A 27,493-nucleotide genomic window follows, 5' to 3' on the forward strand; every position below is an offset into this window, starting at 1 on the left:
TGGAAAAACAAATTTAGGATATGCATTAAGTACAGATACTAAAATGTTCCAACATGACATTCATTTTCAAAAAAATTATAAAAGCGGAAAAACTGGAATATTCAAGGTTATTATGATTTTAAGAACACTCATTAAATGTTGGGCAAAATGTGATGGAGATCATCAATTTTTATATGTGGATTTTATTATAGTAGGCAAGTATTGGGCTGCTCATTTTAAAGGCAAAGAAACTTGAGATCCTATGAATGCCTTCCAATATCTTATGGGATAAATATTAGCAGTAGGCACTGAAACTGCTCCTCTACCCTACTTTCCATTTTTTCTTTCTCTCCCTTTCTTCTTACCTTCTTTTTTCTTCCTTCCTTCCTTCCTTCCTTCCTTCCTTCCTTCCTTCCTTCCTTCCTTCCTTCCTTCCTTCCTTCATCTTTCAATTGTTGGGGGGTGGGGGGGAAATGCCAGTATATTCACCTCAGCCTATTTCCTGACAGGCATCTGCAACCAGGTGTAAATCTCTGTGCAGGAAGATACAGTCTTCCCTTCCTTGATGGTCTGAAGAGAAAAACTGCATCTGTATCAAAATCAGGAAGAGCAATTGGTTGGGGCATCAGCTCCCACGCAGAGCTGGTTGTAATGAGACCAGCTTTCCTTGCACAGTCCTGACAGCCTTGAAGGTGCCCAGAGAATTGCCAGGTGGGCAGTCAGCAGGGAAAGTCCACAGGCCAGAGCTGGATTACTGTCCCAGCAGTTACCCAGACTAAATGCAACCACTGAACCTTACTGCTGTAGGCACGCACTCTCTCTCGGGGAGATTGTCCTTCTCCATAGCAGTTAATTTGTTTTTACCTCTCAATTAGCTTTTTCACAGAGTGTTTGAGATGCTCAAGTTGTTGAGATTCTCTTCCTACATATGCTCCCATCCCCTGGATTACTCACTGACATCTATGTTAGCCCAACTCACCATGAGTATTATCAAGCGTCAATTGATCATCTGAACATAGAAATGAATACAGATTTTCTAATAAGTGCAAATGAAGTGATACATTTACACCTACTTAAGATTATACTTACAATTTCATTAATGTTTTATGACAAAAAATGGGTTATTCATTAAAATAAAAATGTGCTGCCATTGATGGCAAACTTTTGTATAGGTTTTAGTTACCCAAGATACTTATTCATATTAAGGAAAAAAATCGAATTTATAGGCGAATTTGATATATTTTTAAAAGACACTGAAAGCATAAAAACATATATTCTATCCAAATATGATAATATGATCTTTGAGGCTAAGAATTTGGAGAAGTCTGATGATTTAGCTCATATTTAATCTTAAAATGTTTCATTCCCCCCAGTGAAATAAAATTTGGGGGATGTGACTATTTTTTTCTTATCAAAAAGTAGTCCTCATTTTCTTTGAAAAGAAATATATTGAGTCCAGGAGCTTCCAAAAACCTTAATTTACCAAGCTCTTGTATATATTATGTCATATTATATCCATCTACTAGGACCTACATACCTGGTACTTGAATCCCAATTAAATATAATTTTAAGCACTAAATTAATATAGACAAAGTGAGACCCTTATTTCATTTCTTCTTCAAACATCTGAATGTATAAAGGGCTTATTGAAATTACTTAGGTTAAGACATGATAGACAGGCATATTTGCCTTGCCACCATCAGCTAGATAATTTTGAACAATTTCATATCTTGAACTTAGTGAGAATTGTAATTGGATACAAAGAAAATATTTTTGTAGACCATTTGCCTTGTTTTGGAAATTTCACTTTGTCAATAGACACAGAAAAATGGGATGGGAGATGTTTTTTAAAAATAAAATATAACACCAGGTGTGTTATACTGTATGTTGGCAAATCAAACTCCAATAAAAAATATACAAAAAAATAACAAAACAATGAAACATGACTTTTTAAAAAAGATTTATTTTTTTATTTTAGAGAGGTGAGGAGGAGTAGAGGGAGTGGGAAAGAGAATCTCAAACAGACTGCTAAGTGGGAAGCCCTGTGCAGGGCTCTGTCCTACAATCCTGAGATCATAACCTGAGCCAAAATCGAGTCAACTGTTCAACAGAGTCACCCAGGCGCCCCTGAAATGTGATTTTAAATGCTTAACGGCAGCGGAATGCAGTTCTTCTCCCAGGTTAACTGTGAAGCCTATGATGGTCATTTTGCAGGCCTCTCCATCCTCAGCCTCTGTTGACATTCTTCCACCCTCACTCCCTGAACTCCCAATTTAGACTGCCCAGTGCCCTGTGTTCTCATTTATCACCTTTTTTTTTCCCCCAAGATTTACTGTTTTGAAAAGGGCAAAAGCTTCTTTCGAGGTAAGACAGTTTACAAAAACATATTTTTCTCAGATTAAAATTCTTTTTGGAATCTACTATATAAATGAAACTAGGCTCTATCTGCCCTATTTGAAGCCAGGATGGTAGCTGACCCCCCAGACTCACTCATTACGTTTGTTCTCCCACTTGGGACCATAGACCTCCATCCACCAGCCCCACTCCAAGTCTGCTGAGGGATTCCAGAGAGCTGAGATTGAAAATAACAGCCTCAAAGGATGAATAACCTATAAGGCTGAATATCATTTACTCCATGGTATTTTAATTATGATAAAGGAGTATATCTCTGAGTGGAATTTCAAGTATTGACAAGTTGGTGGGAGACATATTTTTGGGGTCAGAGTCTTTTGGCTCTCACCTAAAATCCTACCCCATAGGCAGTCACTTAATTTACATCTGCCAAATGGTGGGTTCTGCTTCAATTTATAGAGGAAATTTAAAACATCTCTTTTTTAAAATCAATCATCTTCTGTTATCCTTTTAATGGGCTTTAAACATTATTTGATTGTTGGTCCAGATACCACTTAGACTTATAAAGTTTAACAATTATACAATTCGTTTTCACTTGAGTGTATTTTCATTTCCTGGGACAAAACATACTGTCTCCTTACCTGTTAAATACTAATTAAAAACATCTGTTAGGCACTAAAACACTTTTTCTTATGTGTAGTATAAACATATTAATTCATTATTAACTTTTCATTGCCCTAATCCCATAATTTTAATATTTGCTTTGTGATTATCACTTTTTCTAAGTTAGACATGTTTACTGTTTGATTTATAATACACATTTGAGGAGATCCCTGGGTGGCTCAGCGGTTTGGCACCTGCCTTTGGCCCAGGGCACGATCCTGGAGTCCCGGGATCGAGTCCCACGTCGGGCTCCTGGCATGGAGCCTGCTTCTCCCTCCTCCTGTGTCTCTGCCTCTCTCTCTCTCTCTCTCTGTCTATCATAAATAAATAAATAAATAAATAAATAAATAAATAAATAAATCTTTAAAAAAATATAATACACATTTGAGAAAATATAGAAACTGTGAATATTCTAAAAATTACCTTTCAAGTCTATAAAAATGAAAAACCTAACAGTACAATTATTTGATTTAATGTACATATAATGTTAATTCAGTTAGAGTTGATTTTCTATCTCCAATCGTGATTTTGAATTTTGATTGGATAAAGATTTTTTTTCATGGTTAATTAGCTTCTCACGTAAGACAAATATTTCATTTTAATTTTCATGTTCTTTGACTTACGTTGAAAAATCTTTTACTATAAAATACTTTTCTGTGCCCTTTATTTTTTTTTATATTAAGTTTCATCTTATTATAGTTTCCAAAACTAGATATAAGAATAAACTTTGATATTTGTTTTTTTTTTTTAACTTTTTGTTTTGTTTTATTTATTTATGATAGGCACACAGTGAGAGAGAGAGAGGCAGAGACACAGGCAGAGGGAGAAGCAGGCTCCATGCACCGGGAGCCCGACATGGGATTCGATCCCGGGTCTCCAGGATCGCGCCCTGGGCCAAAGGCAGGCGCCAAACCGCTGCGCCACCCAGGGATCCCAAACTTTGATATTTGTAATTAAAAACATGATAGGACTTTATTTCTGAAGATCTCCTTATCCTTTATAAATAGATTTGCCCCAGGGCAAGTCATTTAACCTTTGTGAGACTTCCCTTTAAAATGTGGTTGCTTTGAGCATTGAGGGATTTAATGTGTGTGATTATGCACCCTGCACTCTGGATTGCCATGCATTTGTGTGCGGATGCTGTGCCACGCTGCCAAATCCCCTCTTCCAGACTGAGGTACCCATCCCTCAGCTCCCACAGCTATATCCTCATTGCCCTCCATGTCAAGGAGCTGCTTCTCCCAAGACTAGGCCCACATCCTGAGGGCAGCTTGCATTTGGCTCATACTCAGTGCAAAGACATGGCTCCCTTTCCTCAGTTCTGGACAACTCTGAAGGGCTGGCCATTCCAGCTCTAGGGCTCCCACCAGAGGCTTCTGTTGCAACCACATCACAGTTTACCTTCAGCTACCCACTCTGGTTTCCTCATTCCCTCACCAGTGTTACTCTGGCGAAGGCTCCCCGGTAAACTTCCTGTGAGTAAATCTTGGTCTCAGAGTCTGCATTCTGGGGATCACAATCCAAAACAATGTGAGTTAACTTTGTTTCAACATATTTAATTCTATCCACCTGAAATATGCCACATATTTTTGCGTGGCTATTTTATATTCCTGTTCTTCACTGGACCTCTTATAGTAAATCCTGTTACTGTACAGCCTCTCAACTTTTGGCAACTCACTGCAGTGTCATTTTCCTATTATTGCCTCTTGACAGCATTGTATCCTGAGGTATTTTGAAGCTTAGGTGTTTGGCCTTCTATTCACGCACAGAAGAGCTTCCTGGGTGGTCCGCCTCGCTGTTACAGAGAGTTTGGGAACCTGCTGTTCCCCCACAGCTAGCTCTTAACCAGACTTACAGTATTAGAGGCTGGATAATGGCATTGAACTAGACCTTATACAAGTCCTTAAATAGATAGGATACATGATGCCAAGCAAACTTGTCAAAGAACCACATTAGGTCAAAACTCATTCAGGTCATCTTTCCCCATAAACTTTAAGTTTTGGTCACTGTATATATAAATAAAATTCTTCTAGATCTTCACTGGTATTTTTCTGCCTTCACAAATACTTCATATGAACAGTTATATTTCGTTTCATTTATTTATACCCATACACACAGACATCATATTTCTGAAATATTAGCCTAGCTGCAAACTTTAATTCCCAACCCTGTTTATACACAAATAAGTAAGTAAAATTACTTCAGGAATGAACAGTAGAAATGGACCATTTCTCACCATGACTATTGTTACTACTCTGGTTTGAGCCACCATCATCCATTTTTTAGATTGCTGTTGGTCCCTACAATCTACCTCTGCCCAGCAGCCACAATAATCCTTTTAAGTTAGATCCTGTTTTTGCTCTGTTGCAAACCTTCCAAAGAGTCTCCATTTCTCTATCACTTTGCTCTAATGACACTAGTCTTCTTGCAGTTCTTAGAATGTACTGGGCACATCCTTGCCTTAGTTTCTTTGCTCAAGTAGCTCCCTCTGCCTGCACTGTTCTTCTCCAGCCTATTTGCTTGGTTAACTCTCCCTGTCAACTCCTTACTCAAGTCTTTTGTCTTTTGAAGGCCTGTTCTGGTCACCTGCTTCATATGGTGTTTAACATGCCCATCACACTCCCTGATCCCAGACCCTATATCCTCTGCCCTTTTTTAGATAATACCACCTTCTAACAATCTCAGAGGTACATTTACTATGGAGCTAATGAAACTGAAGCTTCAGGGTCCCTTCCCTGCAGAGGTCTCTTCCAAAACTCTGGGAGAAACACTAGAAATGGGTGCACATGGTCATGTGTTGCTATAAAATTTGCAACTATATCTGAACTGTAATTGGTTGAGACCACTGTCTGTTTCTACTCCAATTTCTTCTCTGTCAAGTTTGCCCTTGTACCAAGTGGTGTTGAAGTGGCCGTGTTTTTGAGGTCTGGTGGGGGAAATTGAATTTGGGATACATTTAGTTTAGGTATAGTGGAATGTAATTAGTGTTTTGCCGTCACTTCCCGGTATAGTTCAGTTAGCGCTAACTGTTCTGATGTGGAAAGAGCTTCCAGGAAGGTGGCTACTGCCCGCTAGCCATAGAGCATATTGCTTTCTGACTATGGATTAGAGTGCTTGGCATCAAAAGTATATGGGTGGTGGAGGAAAAAAAGTTGTGAAAATAATAAAGCCAACTATTTGTAGGAAATTCTTCCTACAAATATTTTAAAGAAACCTGATCAAGATTTCCCCAAATTTGACATCAATCCTAAATACTTTTATGAAATGACCAACAAAGTTGTGAAACTGAGAGAGATTTTTCTTTTAAAAAATTTTTTTTAGATTTTATTTATTTATTGTAGTTTAATTCCATGACTGTGAGATCACAACTTGAGCCAAAACCAAAAGTTAGGTGCTTAACCGATTGAGCCACCTAGGCACCCTCTTTTTTTTTTTAAACAATTTTTTTTAGATTTGATTTATTTATTTGAGAGAGAAAGGGGATGGGAGGGAGAAGAAAGGAAAATCCAAAGTAGACTCTGTATTGAGTGTAGAGCTCAATGGAGAGAGATTTTTCTAATTAGTAATCAAAAACTTTTTCATTAACCATGCTAGAGGGAAGAATTATCTTTCCATTCTCCGTATAGAAAAATGTTACCAAATACCACAAGAAAAGGTGATCAAAGACAATTCAGCCAAAATATGTGTGTTTAGATAGTTAATGATAATATTTTATAATTTTTTGCTATGGGTGAGCTTTTTAAATGTGTGTAAATTGTGATTTCTTTTCTCATTTTATTTATTTACTTATTTGTTTATTTTTTAAAGATTTTGTTTATTTACTCATGAGAGACGCACACAGAGAGAGGCAGAGACACAGGCAGAAGGAGAAGCAGGCTCCATGCACGGAGCCTGACGTGGGACTCGATCCTGAATCTCCAGGATCAGGCTCTGGGCTGAAGGCGGTGCTAAACCGCTGAACCACCTGGGCTGCCTGTCTTTTCTCATTATATTTTATTTTATTTTTTAAAGATCTTTACTTACTTATTCATGGGAGACACACACACACACACACACACACACACACAGAGACAGAGACACAGGCAGAGGGAGAAGCAGGCTCCATGCAGGGAGCTCCATGTGGGACTCTATCCCGGGACTTCAGGATCACACCCTGAGCCAAAGGCTGATGCTTAACCACTGAGCCACCCAGGCGTCCCTCCTTTCTCATTTTAAATGAATATTTTGTATCTAGTTTTACATGTGTAATTTTGTACTCCTTTTGTTAAAGAAGGCCCACCAAATTGTATTAAAGGTCCACAAAGTTCATTTAATTTGGTGGGCCTTCTTTAACAAAAAGAATGAACAATTAGCATTTACAAGACCTGGATGTATCCTGACTATGCTATATGATTTACTTACTTGTTCTATTCCTTAAAAGCAGGAATCTTAGCTCCTTGATATTTCTTAAGCACCTGAGCAGTGCTTGGCACATGGTAGGCACTCAGTAAATATTTGTTGAGTGAATGAATCTATTACAACATTACAATAAAACATAGTGTTAATCTAATTTAATCCTGTTTAAGAAAAGTCAATATTGACATGAAGGAGAGTAATTCATGGAAAACACTCCTTAAAATTTTTTGATTGTTATAACTAATCATAGAAGTAAAATCTTATTTATAGATATTTTCTTCACTAGTCATTAGCTACAGTGTTTTTCAAGAGGATCTGGATCACTTTTTTTTTTTTAAAGTTCTATTACCTTACTCCTTGGGACCCAAGACTAGCCTCAGCTAGCTTTTTCCATCATCCCACTCCAAGGTAAGAATTTAATTTTAGAGCTATAGGGAGGTGAGGCCATGCAGAGAGCCACTGAGGAGCCAATACAGCAGTTGGTTTTTTTTGTAAGCCAAGGACTAGGCAGAAGGAAAATAAAAGTCAACTATTCTTTAATTTATCTATATCTAGTCAATCACAGAACTTTTGTTTAGAGAGTGATCTTTGGTTAGACATTGGACAGTAGAAGTAAAAAAAAAAAGTGCTTCCCATGCAAAGGAAGAAAAAAAAATAAATATAATACTTGGATTTTATAAAAATGAGCATAGTATAAAGAATGAGAGGTAGGCCTTAAGAAAAGCAGAGTCTCATAGTATTTCAGCTTGGGAAATTTTTATTTTTGTAAAAATACAGAGAACAATACATTATACCTAATGGAGGGCAGCCTTCTTTCACTGAAACACCTAAACTTGTACTTAAACCCTAAAACATTTATATCTATTTAAATGCCCTTATAGAGATTTTGGAAACCAGAGCCTTGTTTGTTTGTTTTTGAGAACAATTTTGGACATAGAAGGGCAGACTTCTTACTGGTAGTGAAAGAAGCAGTGAACTAATGAAGGTCTTAGATGTTGGCCAACTCCTCTTTGCTCTCTCAGTTTGGCAGTTAGCACCCACACTGCTATTTTCTAGAACATAATTTTCTGCACTCTGATTCCACATCTAGCAAGTCTTAACAAAGCAAGGAACATCAATAAGTTCCCCAAACTGAGCTTTTGTCAATGCTTACCTTGCAATATGCTTGACATCCAGAATTGTGACTGTCCTTGCCAAATGTCACCATTGTTTAACAGCTCTGTTCCAGGTTAGGGCTCTGAAGAGATTGTTGGGAGAGTAAGATTCTCCATCCACATTATTTCCCATGGGTTTGCAGGCAACAGTTGGGTTTACAAAGTTCCTTATAAAAGTAGAGAGATTTTTTTTTGCTCAGAATTATATATGTACTCAGAAAAGAATTTTTTAAAAATCCTGGTTAGCAAAAGATGCTATAGCGTGTAGACAAGGCTGATAGCTCGTGCTATTTCCATGGACTATCAGCATGATGAAAAGTGGTGAGTGGAAAAAAACCTACAATTTTTGAACATTATTACTTTTTTTTTTAAATCTCTCTCTCTCTCTCTCTTTTTTTTTTTTTTTTTTTGCTAAAGCCTAAGGAAGTACTATTGAAGCACATTATTTCCCAAATGAGGTTAGGACTAATTAAATAACTCTCAAAACTGTCTTAAAAGTAAAACAGATGGTTTTCTTTCCTTACAAATAAGGTATTTTCCTGAATCATCTTCTCTGGAAATAGCACGAGAGATAAATACAATGACTACTTGATGTGATATGTGTATCAGAAAGGGAAGAAAAGTACTTTTGGAAAAAATTAAAATAAATAAGGACTTAAATTATTCATCAGGTCTCTCTTGGCCTGCTTCTATTCTTAAGAGCCTGGTGAATGGATTGGCACACCCCACGTGGGTCCTCAACGTGGTTAGGGGATGGTGTTCACTCTAGTGGATCCTTCCTGCTGGACTGGTTTGTTTGGATACTCTGGACCAGAACGCTTGCTAGCACTTCTTTCCCGGCAAGTGTTGCATAATGCAACTTAAGAATTTTCTTTCTGTTCTCAACAACTTGTTGCATATGTGCACCTAAAATGGATGGCTTCATCATACTGTTATGCAATAAATATGTCAGGTTGAATTTCCTTTTAGTGAGTCAGAAGATGCGCTGAACACTGATATATATATTTTTTAATTTTTTAAAATAAATTTATTTTTTTATTGGTGTTCAATTTGCCAACATATAGAATAACACCCAGTGCTCATCCCATCAAGTGCCCCCCTCGGTGCCCGTCACCCAGTCACCCCCACCCCTCACCCACCTCCCCTTCCACCACCCCTAGTTCGTTTCCAAGAGTTAGGAGTCTCTCATGTTCTGTCTCCCTTTCTGATATTTCCCACTCATTTTTTCTCCTTTCCCCTTTATTCCCTTTCACTATTTTTTATATTCCCCAAATGAATGAGACCATATAATGTTGTCCTTCTCCGATTGACTTATTTCACTCAGCATAATACCCTCCAGTTCCATCCACATAGAAGCAAATGGTAGGTATTTGTCATTTCTAATAGCTGAGGAATATTCCATTGTATACATAGACCACATCTTCTTTATCCATTCATCTTTCGATGGACACCAAGGCTCCTTCCACAGTTTGGCTAGAACACTGATATATTTTATTATTTTTATTTTTTTAAGTTTCTTTTTTTTTTTTTAAAGTAGTCTCTACACCCAGTGTGGGGCTTGAACTCACAACCCTGAGATCATGAGTTATTCTACAAACTGAGCCAGCCAGGTGCTCCATGAACACTGATATATTTTAGATATAAATCAAAGATTGCTCATGTAATTCATGGCTTTATGTTCCTCAAGAAGAATGAAATAAACTAGTTAATTGGTCACTAACTGACCTTTCTTTGATGTTTGTTCCATTTAAGCATCCATTGCAGTCAGTGATTTTTTCCTTTAATGTCCACTTTTCCTTCTATTTTAAAACTGTAGGGGAATGCCAGTCAGGTTAAAGGCAGTGAAACTGAAGGGAGAAACCAGAGACTTTCTTATATGATTCTAGTCCTGCTGATTTTCACTGCCAATTACTTGCACATGTTCATAGAGTCAGGCCTTACTTTGGATAGTTCCCATATGCATGACTTTCAGTTGACACGCACATACACATTTTACATATGTTCACACATACATATATAATTTTGAATGTGATTATTTTTCAGATATTTGAAAATGGTAAAGACACTGGAGAGGTCTCTGTCTGCATCAGCAAAAAAGACCTGGAGTCTAATAGCCCAGTTCAAACTGGCGATATGATGGAAAATGTGAGTTTACCAACTATTTATGGCTATAATGTCTCTCAAGTTACTTGCTAATTTAGATAATTACATCTTTAAAGTTGTTTTGAGAAGATTAATAATTTGCTGCTCTGTAAAGATCAATAGTCTGAAGCTTGACTTTTGAATTTCTTAGGCTCTCAGCTTTAGAAGAGTATTAACTCTTGGCCTCATACTTAACGGTGTCTTAGCCTTCATTACACCTGTATTTGGAAATCTGTCTACAGTGGACTCTGGGATTGCCCTATTGTTTACACTTTGTAAAGAAGTGACATGATATTAAGTGGAGAGTATGTTCTGGGCTGGGGGTATTTCTAAGCCCCAGACCCTGAGCAACTAACATATAGCCTTAGTCTTCTCCGGTGCTCATTGCAAGCACATCCAGATGGTTTATCTTAGGCACTCTTACCTTTACTTATTTTCCAGACAATTGGGATGTTTCTCAGGCAGAACCAACATGTTCAGGGTCTTTATTTTGAGTCTTTGTCTTGCATAAAAGGACAATGAATACCCTGTTGTTTACAAATTGGGGTTATGCGCCCGAGTGCACACCAGTGTTTTGGGCTCTGCTCCTTGGCCTCTGTTCAGAGACTTGCTCCTTTTTTTTCTCCAGTTTAGCACCCTCAGACTTACCTCTCCCTACTAATATCCATTACCTGGCCTTCACAGTTGTATAGAGTTAGGAGAGTATACAACACAAGAGTTGAATAGAATTAGGAGGTTTTCATCTGATCTGATCATTGACTGGGCTCAGGAGAGATGGGAAATGCTACGTTGATTGATTAGAGAGAGAGAAGGCTCAAGAGCCTTGGTTGGTTTCTTTTTGCTATCACATCCCTGACTATATGAATCACCATGGTAGAAAAACCTTCCTAGAATTCTCTACGTGTTTCCCTTCTTATTCACCTTAGAATATTTTACTTTTTGGTTTACATTAAGATTGAAGACAGCATTTATTTTATCTTATACAGGAAGATATTATTTTGTAGAGTTTTTGTGCTGCCTGATAGCACACTGAAATTGATCTATGCTTGCTTTTATGTGCAAGTAAATCTGGAGGAAAAACTTGAATTAGGGGCACTGTCAAGTTCTTTGTTATGGGGATTCCCTTGTGATACCCAAGGATGACTATTCCCTTGGTGCACACTTTTCTCTATCATTAGCCTAAGATGTTTCACACTCTTCTCAGGTCTATGAACAAATTTGTGTCCTATAAAGGCCTGGCGATGATAGCTTTACAGATAAATGGGTGAAGATTATCACAACTTTTGGTTGCAATAGCCTAACCCTAACCAATGACCTAGAGATGAAAGGCACTGAAGCCCTTACCTCCTGTAGGCTGTTGAATGCTCATCTTTGAACACCTAAAATGCAGTCTGTCACCAAGTTGAAAAAAGACAGATTGCAATGCTACTCCTGTGAAAATGATTTGGTTAAGTTGTCAGGTGTTCATATCCTTCTGCCAAATACTCCTATTCTTTGTGTATGCATTTATTTTTTGGATCAGGCCTTAAATCTTTTATATCTTTCCCCTTTATGAAAAAGATGATGCCTGTAAAGCAAAATCACTGTGATTTAAAAGATTATCAACATTACGCATTTTCTGAAATAATAGCAAAGCAACAAAAAATAAGCTCAAGGGCTTAGATCACACAGAAGTGTTGGGGCTTTATAAAAACAATCTATAGAATTCAAACTACATTTGTGGTTCCAAGGAACAAAACCAAAACCAATGCAGATTTATACTGTTCTAGCATCCTGTCTATTATACTCGCAAAGAGAATAGTAATCATTATTTTTAATTCAAAGGATTTAGTTAGGCTGGATGAGAAGTATTAACTTTAATGAAGTGAAAAATGTGTCATTGTTTTCAGCCTTTCTTATGTGTAAGGGTAAAAATCCAGTCAATGCAGAGGTGATGAAAACAATGTAGAGCTGATGAAGTTAGAGATATGGGTATTTATCTCTTATTGCAACAAAACCTAAATCTTAGCTGTTCTGTAAACATAGTTGCTGGTCAAAGAAAACATCTTGCTTGGACAGGAGTTTATAGCCAATAGTGAAGAAACTGAGATACATGGCAAGATTGCAACTTTGTTTTCCTCTGAGCTTCTTCATTTAGCTACTCAATATACCTTCAATGGGAATTAATAGAAGGAGCAAAAAAAGCATCCTGTACAGCAGCCAGGCAAGAAAAGGCCACAAATGTATCCGCATCCCTGCGGAGATTACAGAGTAGCAAGAAATTGAGAGACACAAGACCTGACAAGGGAGAGAAGAAAAGGAAGCCTGTGACAGAAGGCTGGGGGTGGGGTAGGGGTAGGGGAACGGAGTGATGGATAGTGTGGGGTGCAGAGCAGGAAAGAGCAGAGGCCTAAACATTCATACAAAGTTGATGGATAAGGAAAAATGTCCTTTAAAATTCCATATGCAACACATTTCAGTTGGATTTACTTTCACTTAAAATGTGCCTTAAATTAGGAATATCATGATGACTTAACAACCCTTAAATGTAAAATAGAAGCGAACACTCACAATGCTATTATTTAAAATATTAGAAGACAGCATTTCAGACTTCACATTTCAACTATGGGTTACTCATAGCTTGAAAACATTATTGAAGCAGCTCACAAGCATTTGCAAGGCTCTTAATTAAATTAAACCACCTTCAGAAAGAGTTCTAAGTGAACCAACATAGGCTGCAAATCATATTTATTTTTGCAATCCTATAAGTGGTGAATTGTCCTACCATTGGTTCTCTGAGGTTAGTTGGGGATGGGGACGTTGCTGCTTGTAAAACTTGAACGTGCTCTAGAAGGGTCCTAACAAAATGTGTGGCTCAGACAAGAAAAGCATAACCCTTATCAAAGAGGACTGTTACCGTGTGTAGAAGCTAAATGCTCTTTCTGTAAGACTGTCACATCTGCTTTCAGTCCCCGTGCCAAAGGGTCAGAGCTCAATCACAAGCCTGTGGCACCCCCTGCTGGTTAAAAGCCCATGCTCATTTTGTTACTTTACACTGAGCTAAACATTGCCGTCATTTCACACTTCTTTTAACATTCTATATGAATTTAATTATCATTTGTTTGGATTCATTTGTTACCGAGTAGAGACAGTTTATTATAGAGGTTCGCGTTTTACATTATTTCTTCTTCTTCATTATTTTCCCCCACCACCAGTTACTTCTCAAGATTCATCAAAGGTTTCAAGGCTCTCCCATCAACCCATCAGGCCTCAATTTTTCTTCAATCCGGCTTTTTGATGAGCATGGTCAAGAAATTAAGAATCCACTTTTGCTGAAGAATGGGCAAAAAATTTGGGTGTCTTATGGTAAAGCGTACAGGTAGGAGCAAGGTGTTTATTCTCTGTCTGTCTTCAATCTTTCCAGGGGCAAGCTAATTTAAAAGGAGAGTTGAGAAGCCAAGTACCACCTTTTATGAATTGTTTTTTTAAATTTTGAATTCCAATAAAATTTCGGGGGCGTTTTTTTTGTGAGGCGTATTGTTTGTGAGATATGACATCTCTCTCTTTCTCTCTCTCTGACTTTCTGTCTTAATGCCTTGTCATAGTTCTTGAAGTCTGCCTGTCAGCACAGCAAGTGGGATTTGTTCATGTCTGAGTAGTCACCTTAATGATAGCAGATGGAAACGCCACGGGGGGCCCAAGCCCATCACACTGTCATTGTCGCACACTGCCCTGACCTGCTTCCACTCCTCTATTTTTTTGTCCCTTTTTAAAGGAGAAATGGATGGTAATTGAAAAGGATCTTAAGCAAGATTTATGAAGCTGTAGACAACATGATTCCCCACTATCTCTCTATGTTTTCACAAATAAAGTCTTAACCTTTTAAGCACCAATGACAGGACAGCTAAAGATAAATTGGTAAAGCTTGTAAGCCCCATCCCATCAAAGTTATATTCCTCAAAAGCGGCTTACATTATCCCACAATAATTACTGGTTATTGCTGAGCATTGTGTAAATTTTTGTAGATTGGTAAATTCCTGCATAAAATTATCTGTGTTTCTGGGAAGAGAAAAAGGCTGCAGTCTACAGGCACTGATGAGCTGGGCTGTTGTGTGGAATATCTTAGAAATTTATGCATATTTTGACAGGACACATCCAGATGAACTCTGAAACTGCTTGTCAGGAAACTTAAACACACTTTTCTGCCTACTTTAAAATTTTTTAAGCCTTTATTTATCTGAATAAGGGAAATAGAGGAAAATAACTTTGCTTGTCGAGTATAATTGATTGTATATGAATTATAATGAAAATCGCGTAGACAGACTAGGAGGCGATTGGATTTGCTATGTATTCTAAGAGTCAAAATTTCAAATACCGAAATAAATCTACCCAGAAATTCATGCAGGTTTTGGAAGAAGTTGGTAGGATTAGTTGTGGGTAGTATATTATAAGATTCTATTTCTTCTCTCCTAGTAGAGTAAAATTAAAGTGCTTAGTAATTTCTTATGCTGTGTAATTTATAGAACTAAAAATATATGTAAGGAATGATGTTTTCTTCCATAGACATATTTAAAAATATTATTTAATTACATTGCGAGAGTTGTTTTTATAATGGTAGAACAATGATGAATTTTACAGTGGCAAGAAATCTTGAATAATTTAGCAAGCTCTTCCAATTATAAGGAAAGGCTTTAATAAAATATGTGTAATAATTTCTTCTTAAATATCATTATTAAAGTGAAGGCAATGACTAATCTTAATGTTTTAAAGATGTGTGCTATAATACAGTATTTTAATAAGATGAAACACTTGTTCTTGGTTTATTGAATCATATTTGTGGAATAAGTAAATGCTAAGTATCTGGAATAGCCTAAAATCAACTGAAGATTGTAGGTGCAAGAATTCATAAGTATATATATTTATATACCATTGTTATTTTAATAGGATCATTTTTTTTTCTGGTTTTGAATCCAATATAAAGTACTAGGAGACCATTATAGCATTTTTTTTGCAATTGGAATTTCTGAAATTTATGTCTAAAAGTCATTTCCTAGATCTAGTTTAAAACATATTGAGAGAATGTGCTGTATGTACTAAGTAAATGATACTCATTTTTAGACAGCAATTCTAATGTGTTGACACAGGGAGTTAGCTTACTCATTTATGAAAGATGATTTTGCCAACATCTGCTTTTATTTTGAGTCCTGTAATTATTTTTCTCCCAGTTTTCATTTTGGAAAATATCCAATCTACAGAAAACTTGAGAGAATAGTACAACGAACCCTTAAGTGCCCTTCACCTAGATTCACCAGTTTAGAGTGTGCCGCATTAGATTTACCTTTTATATCCCCCTTTTCTCTTTTGAGAGGTTTGGGATTATTTCCAGGCCATCATTAACATTTCACTCATAAATGCTTCAGATATGTATCTGAAGAATAGAATGTTCTCCTGTGTCACCACATTGTAATATCTAGAGCAGTCAAGAATAATGTAGCATCATCTAATATACAATCTATGTTTTTTTAAAAATTAAAAAAAAATCTATGTTTAAACTATCCAAAATGTAGTTTTGAGTTTTTTTTTTGTAGTTCAGAATCCAAATAAGATTCATGTATTATATTTAGTTATTTCCTTTAGTCTCTTTAATCTATAATGGTCTCTCACCTTTTATTTTGTTTTTCATGACATTGAATTTTTTTTTTTAAGAGACCAGGTACTTTTCTTGTAGAATGTCCCATATTCTGGATTTGTCTGAATGTTTTCTCATGATTAGATTCAGTTTAAAAATTTTTGACAGCCCTACATGGGTGATGAGGTGGAGTCCTATAATTATGAAGTTAAATAGCAAGGCTTTGTCACCACTTTAGGAAAAAAATGGCTCATAGTTGATATAATGCTGGTTGCCATTGTTTTAAGATCTGTTTCCTATTTGATTTTAATCTCAAATAATTAATATAAAACAAAGTAGCTAACAGAATTTAATATGAAAAATCAGATCAGCATAACATTTAGTGAGCTCACAAAAATAGTAATTTATAGCTAAATATTAAGAATTCATTTAATTATCAGCTCCAGAGAATATTAATGGTGTATTGCATTGTGGTTATACATAAAAAATGAAAATTGCATGAATGATAATTGGATGTTTTTCTCAACTAAATCCTTTTATTATTGAAATTATTTTAAAAAATTACATGTGTTACCACTATCCTTGACATGTTATAAATCAGCCAAATAAACTAAAATGTGCATCTCAGGTGTCAGCATAAGGTATCAACAAGAGTGCTATATAATACGAAATTCACTTATTTCTGGATTTTGTTACCCACTGATATTGTAGCTTTTATTGTTTATTTGTACTCAAATTTCAGTGTTTGTATAATTTTACATATAGCTTTGATGTTTTTTCCATTTTCCAGACCTCCACTTAACCCTGTTTTGAGTCTCACCTTTGACCAGGTGACTACATTCGACAGAGATGGCATTACAGTTGCATATAAAACCTCCTTGGATCCTAATGCTGTTCTGCTACCTGGATGTGACAAGTAAATTAACATGTTCTTGGTTAAAGTAACTTGAATTACCTAATTTATATTTCAAAACTAAAAGATGTTATTTGAATTGTCTTAAAAAGCAATTATTTATGTTATTGAATTATTTCATAATATAATGAAATAGCTAATGTCTAAAAGACTTAACTTTTCTTAGGTAACTTGAATTACCTAATTTATATTTCAAAACTAAAAGATGTTATTTGAATTGTCTTAAAAAGCAATTATTTATGTTATTGAATTATTTCATAATATAATGAAATAGCTAATGTCTAAAAGACGTAACTTTTCTTGAGTTTTAAAAACAACCATATGAAGCGATGAGTGGACTATAGTTTCTGCTTTGCAGAGATAACAATTATATTTGAAATGTAAAAACTGTTTTTAGTGGATGTTTCTAAATTAAGAGTTTTGAGTGGGATTATTAAAATATTAAGTAATGTTTTCTTGTATGAGTGCTCGTATTTAAGCATCTCATTTGATGATGACAAATTGAAAATAAAAGCAATATGCTAGAGAATTGGTGGAATGGTGGGAAGAACAGGAAAGGATTTGAGCATCTAGCTTCATCTCTGCTCATGATTGTCCATGACCAGATGGGTGTCAGCTTCTTATCTGTAAATAAAAATAGCCAGTATTTACTAAGTGTTGACCACATAGTTCTAAATAAATCGGGTAAGGATTTGTTTAATACTCAAAACAATTATCTTAATCCCATTATTACATTATCTTATTATTACTCCATTTTATAGGCACAGAACCGAGGCACAGGGGGGCAGAGTAATTTGCCCCGGCACACAACTAGTACATGACAGAGCCAGGATTCTAACCCAGTCTTTCTTAAGAACTGAGGGCTTAACCACTATCTAGCACTCTCTCATAGAACTTTCTGGGATGATGGATGCATATATTGTGACTATCGAGAACTTAAAATATGACTAATGTGACTGAGGAACTGAATTTTTAATTGTGTTTAAATTATACCAATTTTAATTCAAATAGGTATATGTAGCTAATGGCTATTATTGGACATTCAGCATAGTTCTGAAAGTATAATGGATTAGGTGATCTATCTTTAATATTTTGTAATTTAACAAATTACAGCTTTCCTCAGTATTCAGGAGAAAAGGCTGTATGTACAGGGAAAATCCAGAGAACCAGAAGTGGTCTGTCTGATGAGGTCATTCAGTGTAGCTAGACATTGCTCAACATATCTACAAAGATGAATTCCTTGGTCTTCCTTGATTGTTTAAACAACTCTAGCCCTCAATGACTGTTAGTATTATCCAGGCAAGATTTGAATGTTTTGTCTTGTTCTTTTTCTTTAAAGATACAAAATAATTTATCTGCTTTCCTTTTTTTTTTTTTTTTTAAGATTTTATTTATTTGAGAGAGAGCTCGCAAGGTGAGGAGGGAGGAGGGGCAAAGGGAGAGGGAGAAGCAGATCTCCACTGAGCAGAGAGTCCAACACGGGGCTCGATCTCAGGACTTGAGATCATGACCTGAACTGAAGGCAGATGCTTAACTGGCTGTGCCACCCAGGCCCCCCCTCAGCACTTTCTTTTTTATAAGCATTTCCACTTACAAGAAGATTCATTTCATGCGCCACAATCTTTCCGTAAGCTACTAAATTTCCCCAGACCCTTTCCCTTCAAGTTTTAGCTAGGAGTTTAATTTTTAGTTCATGTATTCCTTCTTAATTTCCCTTCCCTGGGTGCAATAAGGACTGTTTTATTGAGCAGTTTTAAGTTAGATTTAGGTCACTAAGCATAACAATTTGAAGCTATCCTTACTCAAAACAAACTTATTTGAAGATAATTTTCATAATTTTTGGATTCCGCTTGAAATTTCTTTCTATACTCTACAATGTGCATCATTTGAAATCTTAATAATCATACTCTAATTTATATTTCTCAGGGTTTTGAAAAAAAAATACTATTACGAGTCCCAGAACTGGTTTCTCTTGAATAACATGCCATATGATATGTCTTAACATATCAGTGTTGAGCCAGATAATCTTTTTTTAGGGTAAAGATTGGTTCACTTTTAAAATAAGTGATTTGGGTGAACTAAGATGAACCCCCTACCCCCAGTTTGTGGTTTGTCCATGTGCCCACTAGACAGTGCTGCTCTATAAGACTGTCTAAAAACTGAAAATAATGTGATTAAAACAACCATTTTAAGTATAAAAAATATCCTTTATTTATAGTCCATTGTACTTAGAATAAAAGTTAACAGTGAAGATGGTCTCCACTATAAGTGATTCTGTAAGATTAAAAATCATTTTTTGTTTCCCTGTATTATTAATAATTAGGCATTGAATCTCCCAGTATTATAAGTAATTGCAAAATACAAATTTAAAGTCTTCCTTTCCCAGTAATAGAAAACAAAGTGCTTTACAATTTCTGTTTAAAAAGATTATGGACTATACATTTGTTTTTCTCTCCCTAGTAGAGTATACGATACATAAATTATTATACTAGTAGATTAAAGAGAGTTATAATTAACTGCATTTTATTTTAACACAAATAATTAAATATTTTACTTTTCTTAGTTGGGAAGTTTGTGAAGGATTTCCAATTAATTCCAATGGTGCCAATCAACCGATACCTGATCAATTTGAAAAGGTGGATTTGGAGAACCATTTCCTACAGAACAAGGTTGGAATTATTTCTTGTATTTAATATGGGTAGTTTAAGTATTGGACAGTCATTCAATACATGGTGACTGAGTGGATTTTTTGGAAGTTTTTGAAAAATAAATTATTTTACGAATATTGGGGCAAGTTACTCTTTACTTCCTGTTAATTAAACACTTTAAAACTGAAGGGATATATGGTATTCCTACAAGAAAAATTTTTACCTGAATTATGTCACTTAACTACTATTGCTTGGTATATTTTCTTTATATCTGTATTAAAAAGTTGGAGTTGTTTTAAAAAGTCTCTAAGATGGCTGTTAAACAAGTATCTGATCTATTTGTTCTATGGGTCAATGTATTTAAGGAATAGGAATTCTTCAGAAAACCCAACTCATGACAACCCAATCCAGAAGTTCTGTTTATTAATTTACATGTAGAAATTTATCATGCCAGTAAAGAATTTTCTTCTCCAACTGAGCTGGGAAAGGTATTTTAAATATGTCTCAATAAATAAATAAATAAATAAATAAATAAATAAATAAATCTCCAAAGAAGGAATAATTATTTTATTTTTCCTTAGTGGCCGGTTGTTGTCCACTTCAGCTGCATAAGCTTTAGTTTTTAAACTCATGAAATGAAATCCAAAAGGCACCCACAGAGATAGAGATGCCCCCCAAAAGTTGGACTTCCTGTTAAATGATCTGGGCCCTTTATTTCCAAGAGACAATACAAAAGACACGTTGTCCCAACCTGCTCTGTTTTAATTTCTCCATGTCTGTTCAGTTTATTATGTCAAAACATATACTGAAAATATTAGTTGTTTCAAAACACATGTGAATATAAATTGTATGATTATAAAAGTAGAATAAAAGAAATAATTATAGTTGGCCCCTGAACAATGGAGTTAGGGGTACTGACCCCTCACGGTTGGAAATCCATGTATAATTTTTTTCCACGTATAACTTTTCACTGCCCTAAAATTTAACTGTTGATAGACTACTGTTAACCAGAAACCTCACCAGTAACATAAATAGTCAATTAACACATAATTTCTATATTGTATGTATTATGTACTATATTGTTGCAATAAAGTAAGCTAGAAGAAAGAGAATGTTATTAAGAAAGTCATAAGGAAGAGAAAATACAGTTATAGCATTGCACTGTATCAAAGAAAATCCATATGTAAGTGGACTTGTGCAGTTCAAACCTGTTATTCCAGGGTCAACTGTATCTCTAATCCTGTCAGATTTGGAGCAAATTTAGAAAATAAATAAATGCAAGTTGAATAGTACACTAAGAATTAATGTCTATATTTATATTTTATATACATCTCACATTAAGATTTATTTACCATAGTTCTGATCCTGTTGGCATTCCTTTTAGGTTTTTGCTGTGACATTGTTTCTTGTTAAAAAAAAAAACTTGTATCCCTGGCTGTTACCTACTGAAATTCCAAATCCTCATCAGGCATTCATTGATTTCCATGATTCTCCTCTAATCTACCCCTACTCTCAACTTACCTGTCCAATATTCTCTTCTTGATCTTCTTTGTATACTACACTAGAGTTAGAGCTAATAAATTGTGCGCCATAACATGTTTTTCACTTTGGTACTCTTGATGTATGTTGTTCTTGGTCTAAGATATACCCCCAACATTGAATGTTGAATGTTATTCAACTTCTTCTATTCAACTTATTCTATTCAACATTCGGTTGAATGTTATTCAACTTCTTCTATGGAGCCTTCCCAGATTCTCCAGGAAGAATGAACCTTGTATTATTGAGCCTCCTTTTCATCTTTGAGAATGTTCTTAGAGTTTGTGTTTTGGAATGGTCATTTGTTTTTGTGTCTTTCTCTCCCCCTAAATTGATAATTCATTGGACACAGACATTAAGTCATACTCATCTTTATATTTTTGAATTCTAGCACAGATCTTGAATGTAGGGCAGGTACACAAATACATTTTTGATGAATGATTTTTTAAAAAATTTGCCACAACCTATCTTTCAAGGCTCAATATTCCCTAATATGTTCCTCATATGTTAGCCAAGCCTGTTTGTTCACTTGTTGCTTTCTGATAGTACTTCATAATTTTTGTTATTATGCCCATATGGATCCCTTTACTTGGAATTCAACTTCTCTTTCTTTGTCACCACCCACTAGCTTTCTTTGTCACCCTTCTACTGTATTCTAACACAGTGTCTGACATACAGCAGACATTCATTAAATGCTTGCTGAAATTCTGTCATTCTAGTCTTAATCTGATTTGTACCTGTTTCATGAAATCTTTCTTTACCAACCTTCATCCCCAAACTAGATATGTTTCTGGACTCATATCCTCATTGCATTCATGCTATACCACTTATGACATTGAGCTTGATGCTGTTTCTGTTGAACATTTTTTACAAGAATCAAGGTCAGCCAGTGCTCCAAGCAAACACATTTCAGGTCACACTGGGGAGGAAAAGAGAGAGAGTGGTAGGTTATACTGAGAATATTGAGATCAGATCATAAAAGGTCTTAATTCAATATTAGAGATTCTGGATGTTGTTCTGTAAAAAACAAGGAGCCATTGGATATATTCAAGCAGAGGCAGGATCTGATTTGATGTTTGTGTTAGAAAGATAACTCAGGAGTCCTTTTTATATCCTCCCTGCTGGATTAGACATTTCTCAAGGCCAAAGGGCATTCCAATCTTCCTTGTCATTGCTGCAATATCTAGAAGTTCAGAGTTAGCTAGATGAAATTGAATTCACTAGCTAATTAACTCATTCAACAGAAATCATCTCAAACCTGGAAAAAAAAAAGGATATTAAAGAGTTATCAGAGAAAAAGAACTCAAAGGAGGCTTCTTTTTTTTGATTCTGTGCCAATGTAGGACTTTAAAACTATTATTTTCTAATGTTGAAACATTAGAGAATAACAATCCAGTTATTTCACCATTATTAACTGGTTTTAATGATTCAGTGAAAATGAGAAACCTCTCATCTTAAATAAAAGTATGTACACTATTATATTTTTAGAAGAAGAAATTGGTTTTGAATAAAATTTCAGTCCAACCAAAATAGTGGTATAAGAAAGCAATGATTTGATAAGCTGGCTAGTAAAAAGAAGCTTTCAAAGAAAAGTGGCCCTCCCCTAAAGCTATGAAACCTTTACAATCCTTTCAGAAAAGCATCTCCAATTATGTACAGAGAGGTGATCAGTGCATTGGAAATAGTAATTTAATAACCTGAAATGGAGCACTTTTAAAGAAAGATTCTAGCAGAGGTGATAGATATCTATAAGGCCTTTTATTGTAGAATCTTGATGCTCATTGTGGTAAAGAAGACACTAAGAGGATTACAACAGGGGTAGAAAGAGGAGGCAAAAGCCGATATTCTTGATGCATACGTTTTAAAATTGGCTTGAGATAGAGATATCAGTGCCCAACCCCTGACTGTTCTTTTAAATCTCTTATTGACAAGTAAAACCTTTCCTACAGAGAAAAATTTGGAACATATAATCCCTATTAGTAATGTGGGAGCTAGATATAACCCCAACAATTACAACCTGTTGCTCTTTTATCCATTTCAAAAAAAAGATTTGGAATCTACTACAAATTGACAATTTGGCAAATACATCTTGCAATAGTTCTCTATTGTTACATTTTTAGATTGCTTCAGTTTAAGGGCAATGAAATATTTCTATGTACTGGAAGAGATTTAAACTTCATGGTAGTTAAGATGAAAGAAAAAACATTTCATGAGAAGAATAGTTTGAGTAATGCCTGGTTATGGGGGAAAATAGCAGAAAAACGGACTCAGTGTTTAGCGGGTAATGCATTCTACCAAAATGGAAAGAAAACATATTTTGATACTAGCCTTTTGGTATAATCAAACTTTAGCAGGACATTAGTGACAACCTCTGGTATGAAAATGGTGAGGACAGTACCAAATAATGATTTAAAAATTATGGCATACTTGTTATGAGTTATAGACTTATAACTTGGAAGTAGTCATGGATGCTAGCAGAATAAATTATATGTCACAAAGGAGGCCAGGACAAAAATGAACAATTTTTTACTCTCCTATTTCTTTGGAGAGCAAGTCATTGAAAAATAATACTTTCTACAAATAATTTATGCTGGGGGAAAACACAAAATTTTAATTTTAATTTTGAACTGATTGTCCTTAGCATAGGACACAGAACTTTAAATAAAATCCCAAGTCCCTTCCTTATTTTTAGACCAATAGTTGGAAGCTAATGAGGACTGAATATTGATATCTTAGGTATTTTGCCTTGTTTGGTAGCATAATTACGTACTCACTGGTGTTTTTCTGCCTTTAGACTTTTCCAGTTCTTGGCCTTTGAGGTGGATGTATTGATCAGCTATAGATTTAGGGAATGAAAACAAAAGAATGAACATTAGGGACACAGGAAAGAGATTTTATAACATTTCTTATAGTTGTGATTTTAATCTGTATGTCAATTTTTTTTAACTTGGGCCTAAATTCACTCTCAAGAGTGAAAAACCTTATAAAATTTCCATGTAGTAAACAATTTGGTTACAATAAAGGGTGTGATCTGTGAGCTACTCCTTTCAAGAAAAATTTCACTGTCCTGTGTTTTATTCCTCAGATCTGTAAGTAAAGACCATAAGTGGTTCTCTTGTTATTTGAACTTGCATAGGAATATCAAAGGCTGCTCCACTTTCATTAGTAATCTGGGAAAATAAAATTAAATAAGAAGTTTTAAAAGGCCCAGAATATGCATGCATCATATATATATATATATATATATATATATATATATATATATATCCTGTGTATATATATATGTGTATATACACATATATATGTATGTGATACATTTTTAGAGAACAGTCTCAACATAAATACTGTCATACACATATGTGTGTGTGCACACATGCATAGACAGCATACCATATTGCAGGTTGTCAGAACACCTTTCTTTTATCAATTGAAATTTCCACAGTTTTTATTTTTCCCCCACTTTCATAAATGTTTGGTCTAAAGGTAAACTATCCGATTAAACTAACAAGAGAAAAGAAGGTAAAGTCATGAATTGAAATTTAATGGCTATTGTCAATTATAAGTGTATCAGAACCCCAGACTTGGCAAGATTTTTTTCTTTTAATAACAGGCAATGAAGCTGAGTTAGTGGCCCTGGCTGTGTCTGGTCTATGTAGAATCACTTGGGAACTGTCCAGCAAAATATCTCCCGAAGAACAGCATGGTGTTAATACTGGGTGCCAACCCAAGACAGACACAAAGGACCCCTTCGCTCTTACCAATAAGCCAACTGTTAAAAGATTAAACCATGTTGTGGAGATAACAAGAATTTAGGCGCTGGCAGCAGGTGCTGTACAAAGAAGCAGTTGGCAGTACGGATCTTCTGACTAATTCCAGTCAAAACAATCTTCCTCCCTGTTGCAGAGGAGAGTTTAGAGTGTGATGGCAACTTGGAGTTAGGAGGTTGAGTAAGAGTGCCACTTTAAATGCTGAGTCCTGTGGTGGGTGGATTAGTAGAATATAGTTTATCATTGTTCAGAAACTATGGGGGATTTCCCTCCAGAATCCAGCCACTACTAGCTAACTGGGGAATACACAATCAAAGAGCTGTAAGTCAAATCTGTTTATGTTGTAGGGTTTCTATATTTTTAAAATTTTATTTTCACATATAGGAGTCCTAAGACATTTTCTTCTCTTGAGGAGTGACTATCTTCCATTGTAGAATAATTACCAAGTTTATTAGTTATACCCTTTTGTTATTGCCTGATCACATTTGTGAATATTACCTTTTAAATTGTTATTTGATTTTTGTATTTTTAAGAATCAGTTGCTACTCAGCAAATATCTAGTATTAGCACAGATTTAGAATACACTTTTTAGTATTAGAAAATAATGTAAATTGTTATTGAAGCAATGCCATTTATTAGGTTTAAAGTATAAACTAATGGGTTCCCATAATCCTATACAAATAAATAGTGATACTTAAAAATTTAGTATAATTGCTAAGAAAAAATGATCATTTAAGTCAGTGGAAAAGTTTATTAAATGTAAAGTAGAGTGGTACCCAGGTAGCTCAGGTCATGATCCCAGGGTCCTGGAATGGAGCCCTGCATTAGGCTCCCTTCTCAGCAGGGAGTCTGCTTCTCCCTCTCCCTCTGCCTCTCTCCTCACTGGTGCTCATGTGTGTGCACTCACTCGCTCTCTCAAATAGATAAAATCTTTTAAGAGATAAATATGAAGTAGAATTTCTACAGGTGTTGTGAATTAATTTTACAATCATGTCTAAGTGGGAAATGCTAGAAGGTGTACAATATTTTTGACGTATGTAGTCCGATAATAAATAGAGGAGGCATGGATGCTGTTCTTACTAGTTAGCCCCCTCCTGTCCATTCCCATAAGTATAACAAAATTCTCAACTTCCATCCCTTTATTCTTAGGAGATTGTGGGGACTCTTAACTGCTCTCCTTTGATGTCCCTATTCTATAATCCAATGTCTGCCCGTGTGTGTGTGTGTGTGTGTGTGTGTGTGTGTGTGTGTGTGTGTTATTGACTCTTCTGTTGCAAGTTTCTCTAGGTCAGGAAAAATATTTTCTAATATCCCATACCACACAGTATAGGGCCTTGCATGTCAGAGCTGACACTCAACAAATTGAATTGAATTACATGGGATTGGGCACTACTGGTTCAAAAGAGACCTTCTCAATCAGAAATATAATGTTCTAAGATAACCTGTTTGGGGTAAGTGTGTTGAAGAGGGTGGACTTTCTGACTGTAAGTTTAAAAAGTGCGTATTTCTTCTCATGGTGTAGGTGGATCCCAATATTGTCCTTCATGCCACTGTTTCCATCAGAAGGCGGAGCTCCTCATCTAGGGAAGCGAGCCAGGGAGGTCAGACAGTGCCTTCCATCCTGTCGCCTGCAGCCAGTGTGTGGCTGATTACGAAGGTACCCAAATGTCGGCTGTCCCCGAGTGACTTCCCATGGTTCCTGGCTCACAGTGTAGCTCCAGCTCCTGTTGCTCTCATGCACACAAGCATGCAAGTGAAAGCATGATAAATTCTTGACTGTTATGAATGCTACTTCTCTGCTCCTGATTTGTCTAGTGCAGAGGGCTTCTGTAGATCCCCACGGGTGCATTCAATTCACTTTCAGATGTACTGATTAGCTCATACTCCAAGAGTATTTAAACTCAGTATAAAGCTTATATACAGTCCAAAAACTCATCATTTTCATGAAATTTGTCTGAATGTCATTTGCTTTCACTCCTTAGTCTTCACTGATGAGCTCCATGGAGTCTGTTGGATTAGCATCATATAAGGACAGTGTATGGTCTTTATAAGGACAGTTTTAAGAGAAATTCCTGAGTATAAAATGTGAACAATGACTAACACACTAAATTTTATACCCATGTATTGACACTATTTAATTTTTTAACTTTACTATTATACAATGAATCTGATTTAAATTGAGAACACATAATTGCTCTGCCCTTCCTTCTTACTATTGAAATATGTTTTGTAATTGCCACCAAATATTTATGTCTGGAAGGAGATGGTGCAGTTTGTATCTACCCTTCTTTTGTCTTTGTTTGTCCCCTCACTATAGATTATTTTTGCCTCTTCTT

At 35.6% G+C, this 27,493-nt stretch overlaps 1 protein-coding gene across 1 annotated transcript in view; it reads left to right on the forward strand.

Annotated features, from left to right (window-relative positions):
- DCDC1 (doublecortin domain containing 1) overlaps positions 1–27,493 on the forward strand; it is a 436,509-nt gene that overhangs the window by 203,612 nt on the left and 205,404 nt on the right. The window contains 5 exon segments of the mRNA XM_041722357.1: positions 10,587–10,688; positions 13,880–14,043; positions 17,084–17,209; positions 19,770–19,875; positions 26,680–26,814. Coding sequence (XP_041578291.1) covers positions 10,587–10,688; positions 13,880–14,043; positions 17,084–17,209; positions 19,770–19,875; positions 26,680–26,814 — 633 coding nt within the window.

The sequence above is a fragment of the Vulpes lagopus genome, chromosome 11 (genome assembly GCF_018345385.1).
Source record: "Vulpes lagopus strain Blue_001 chromosome 11, ASM1834538v1, whole genome shotgun sequence".
In the NCBI taxonomy this organism is placed as follows: domain Eukaryota; kingdom Metazoa; phylum Chordata; class Mammalia; order Carnivora; family Canidae; genus Vulpes; species Vulpes lagopus.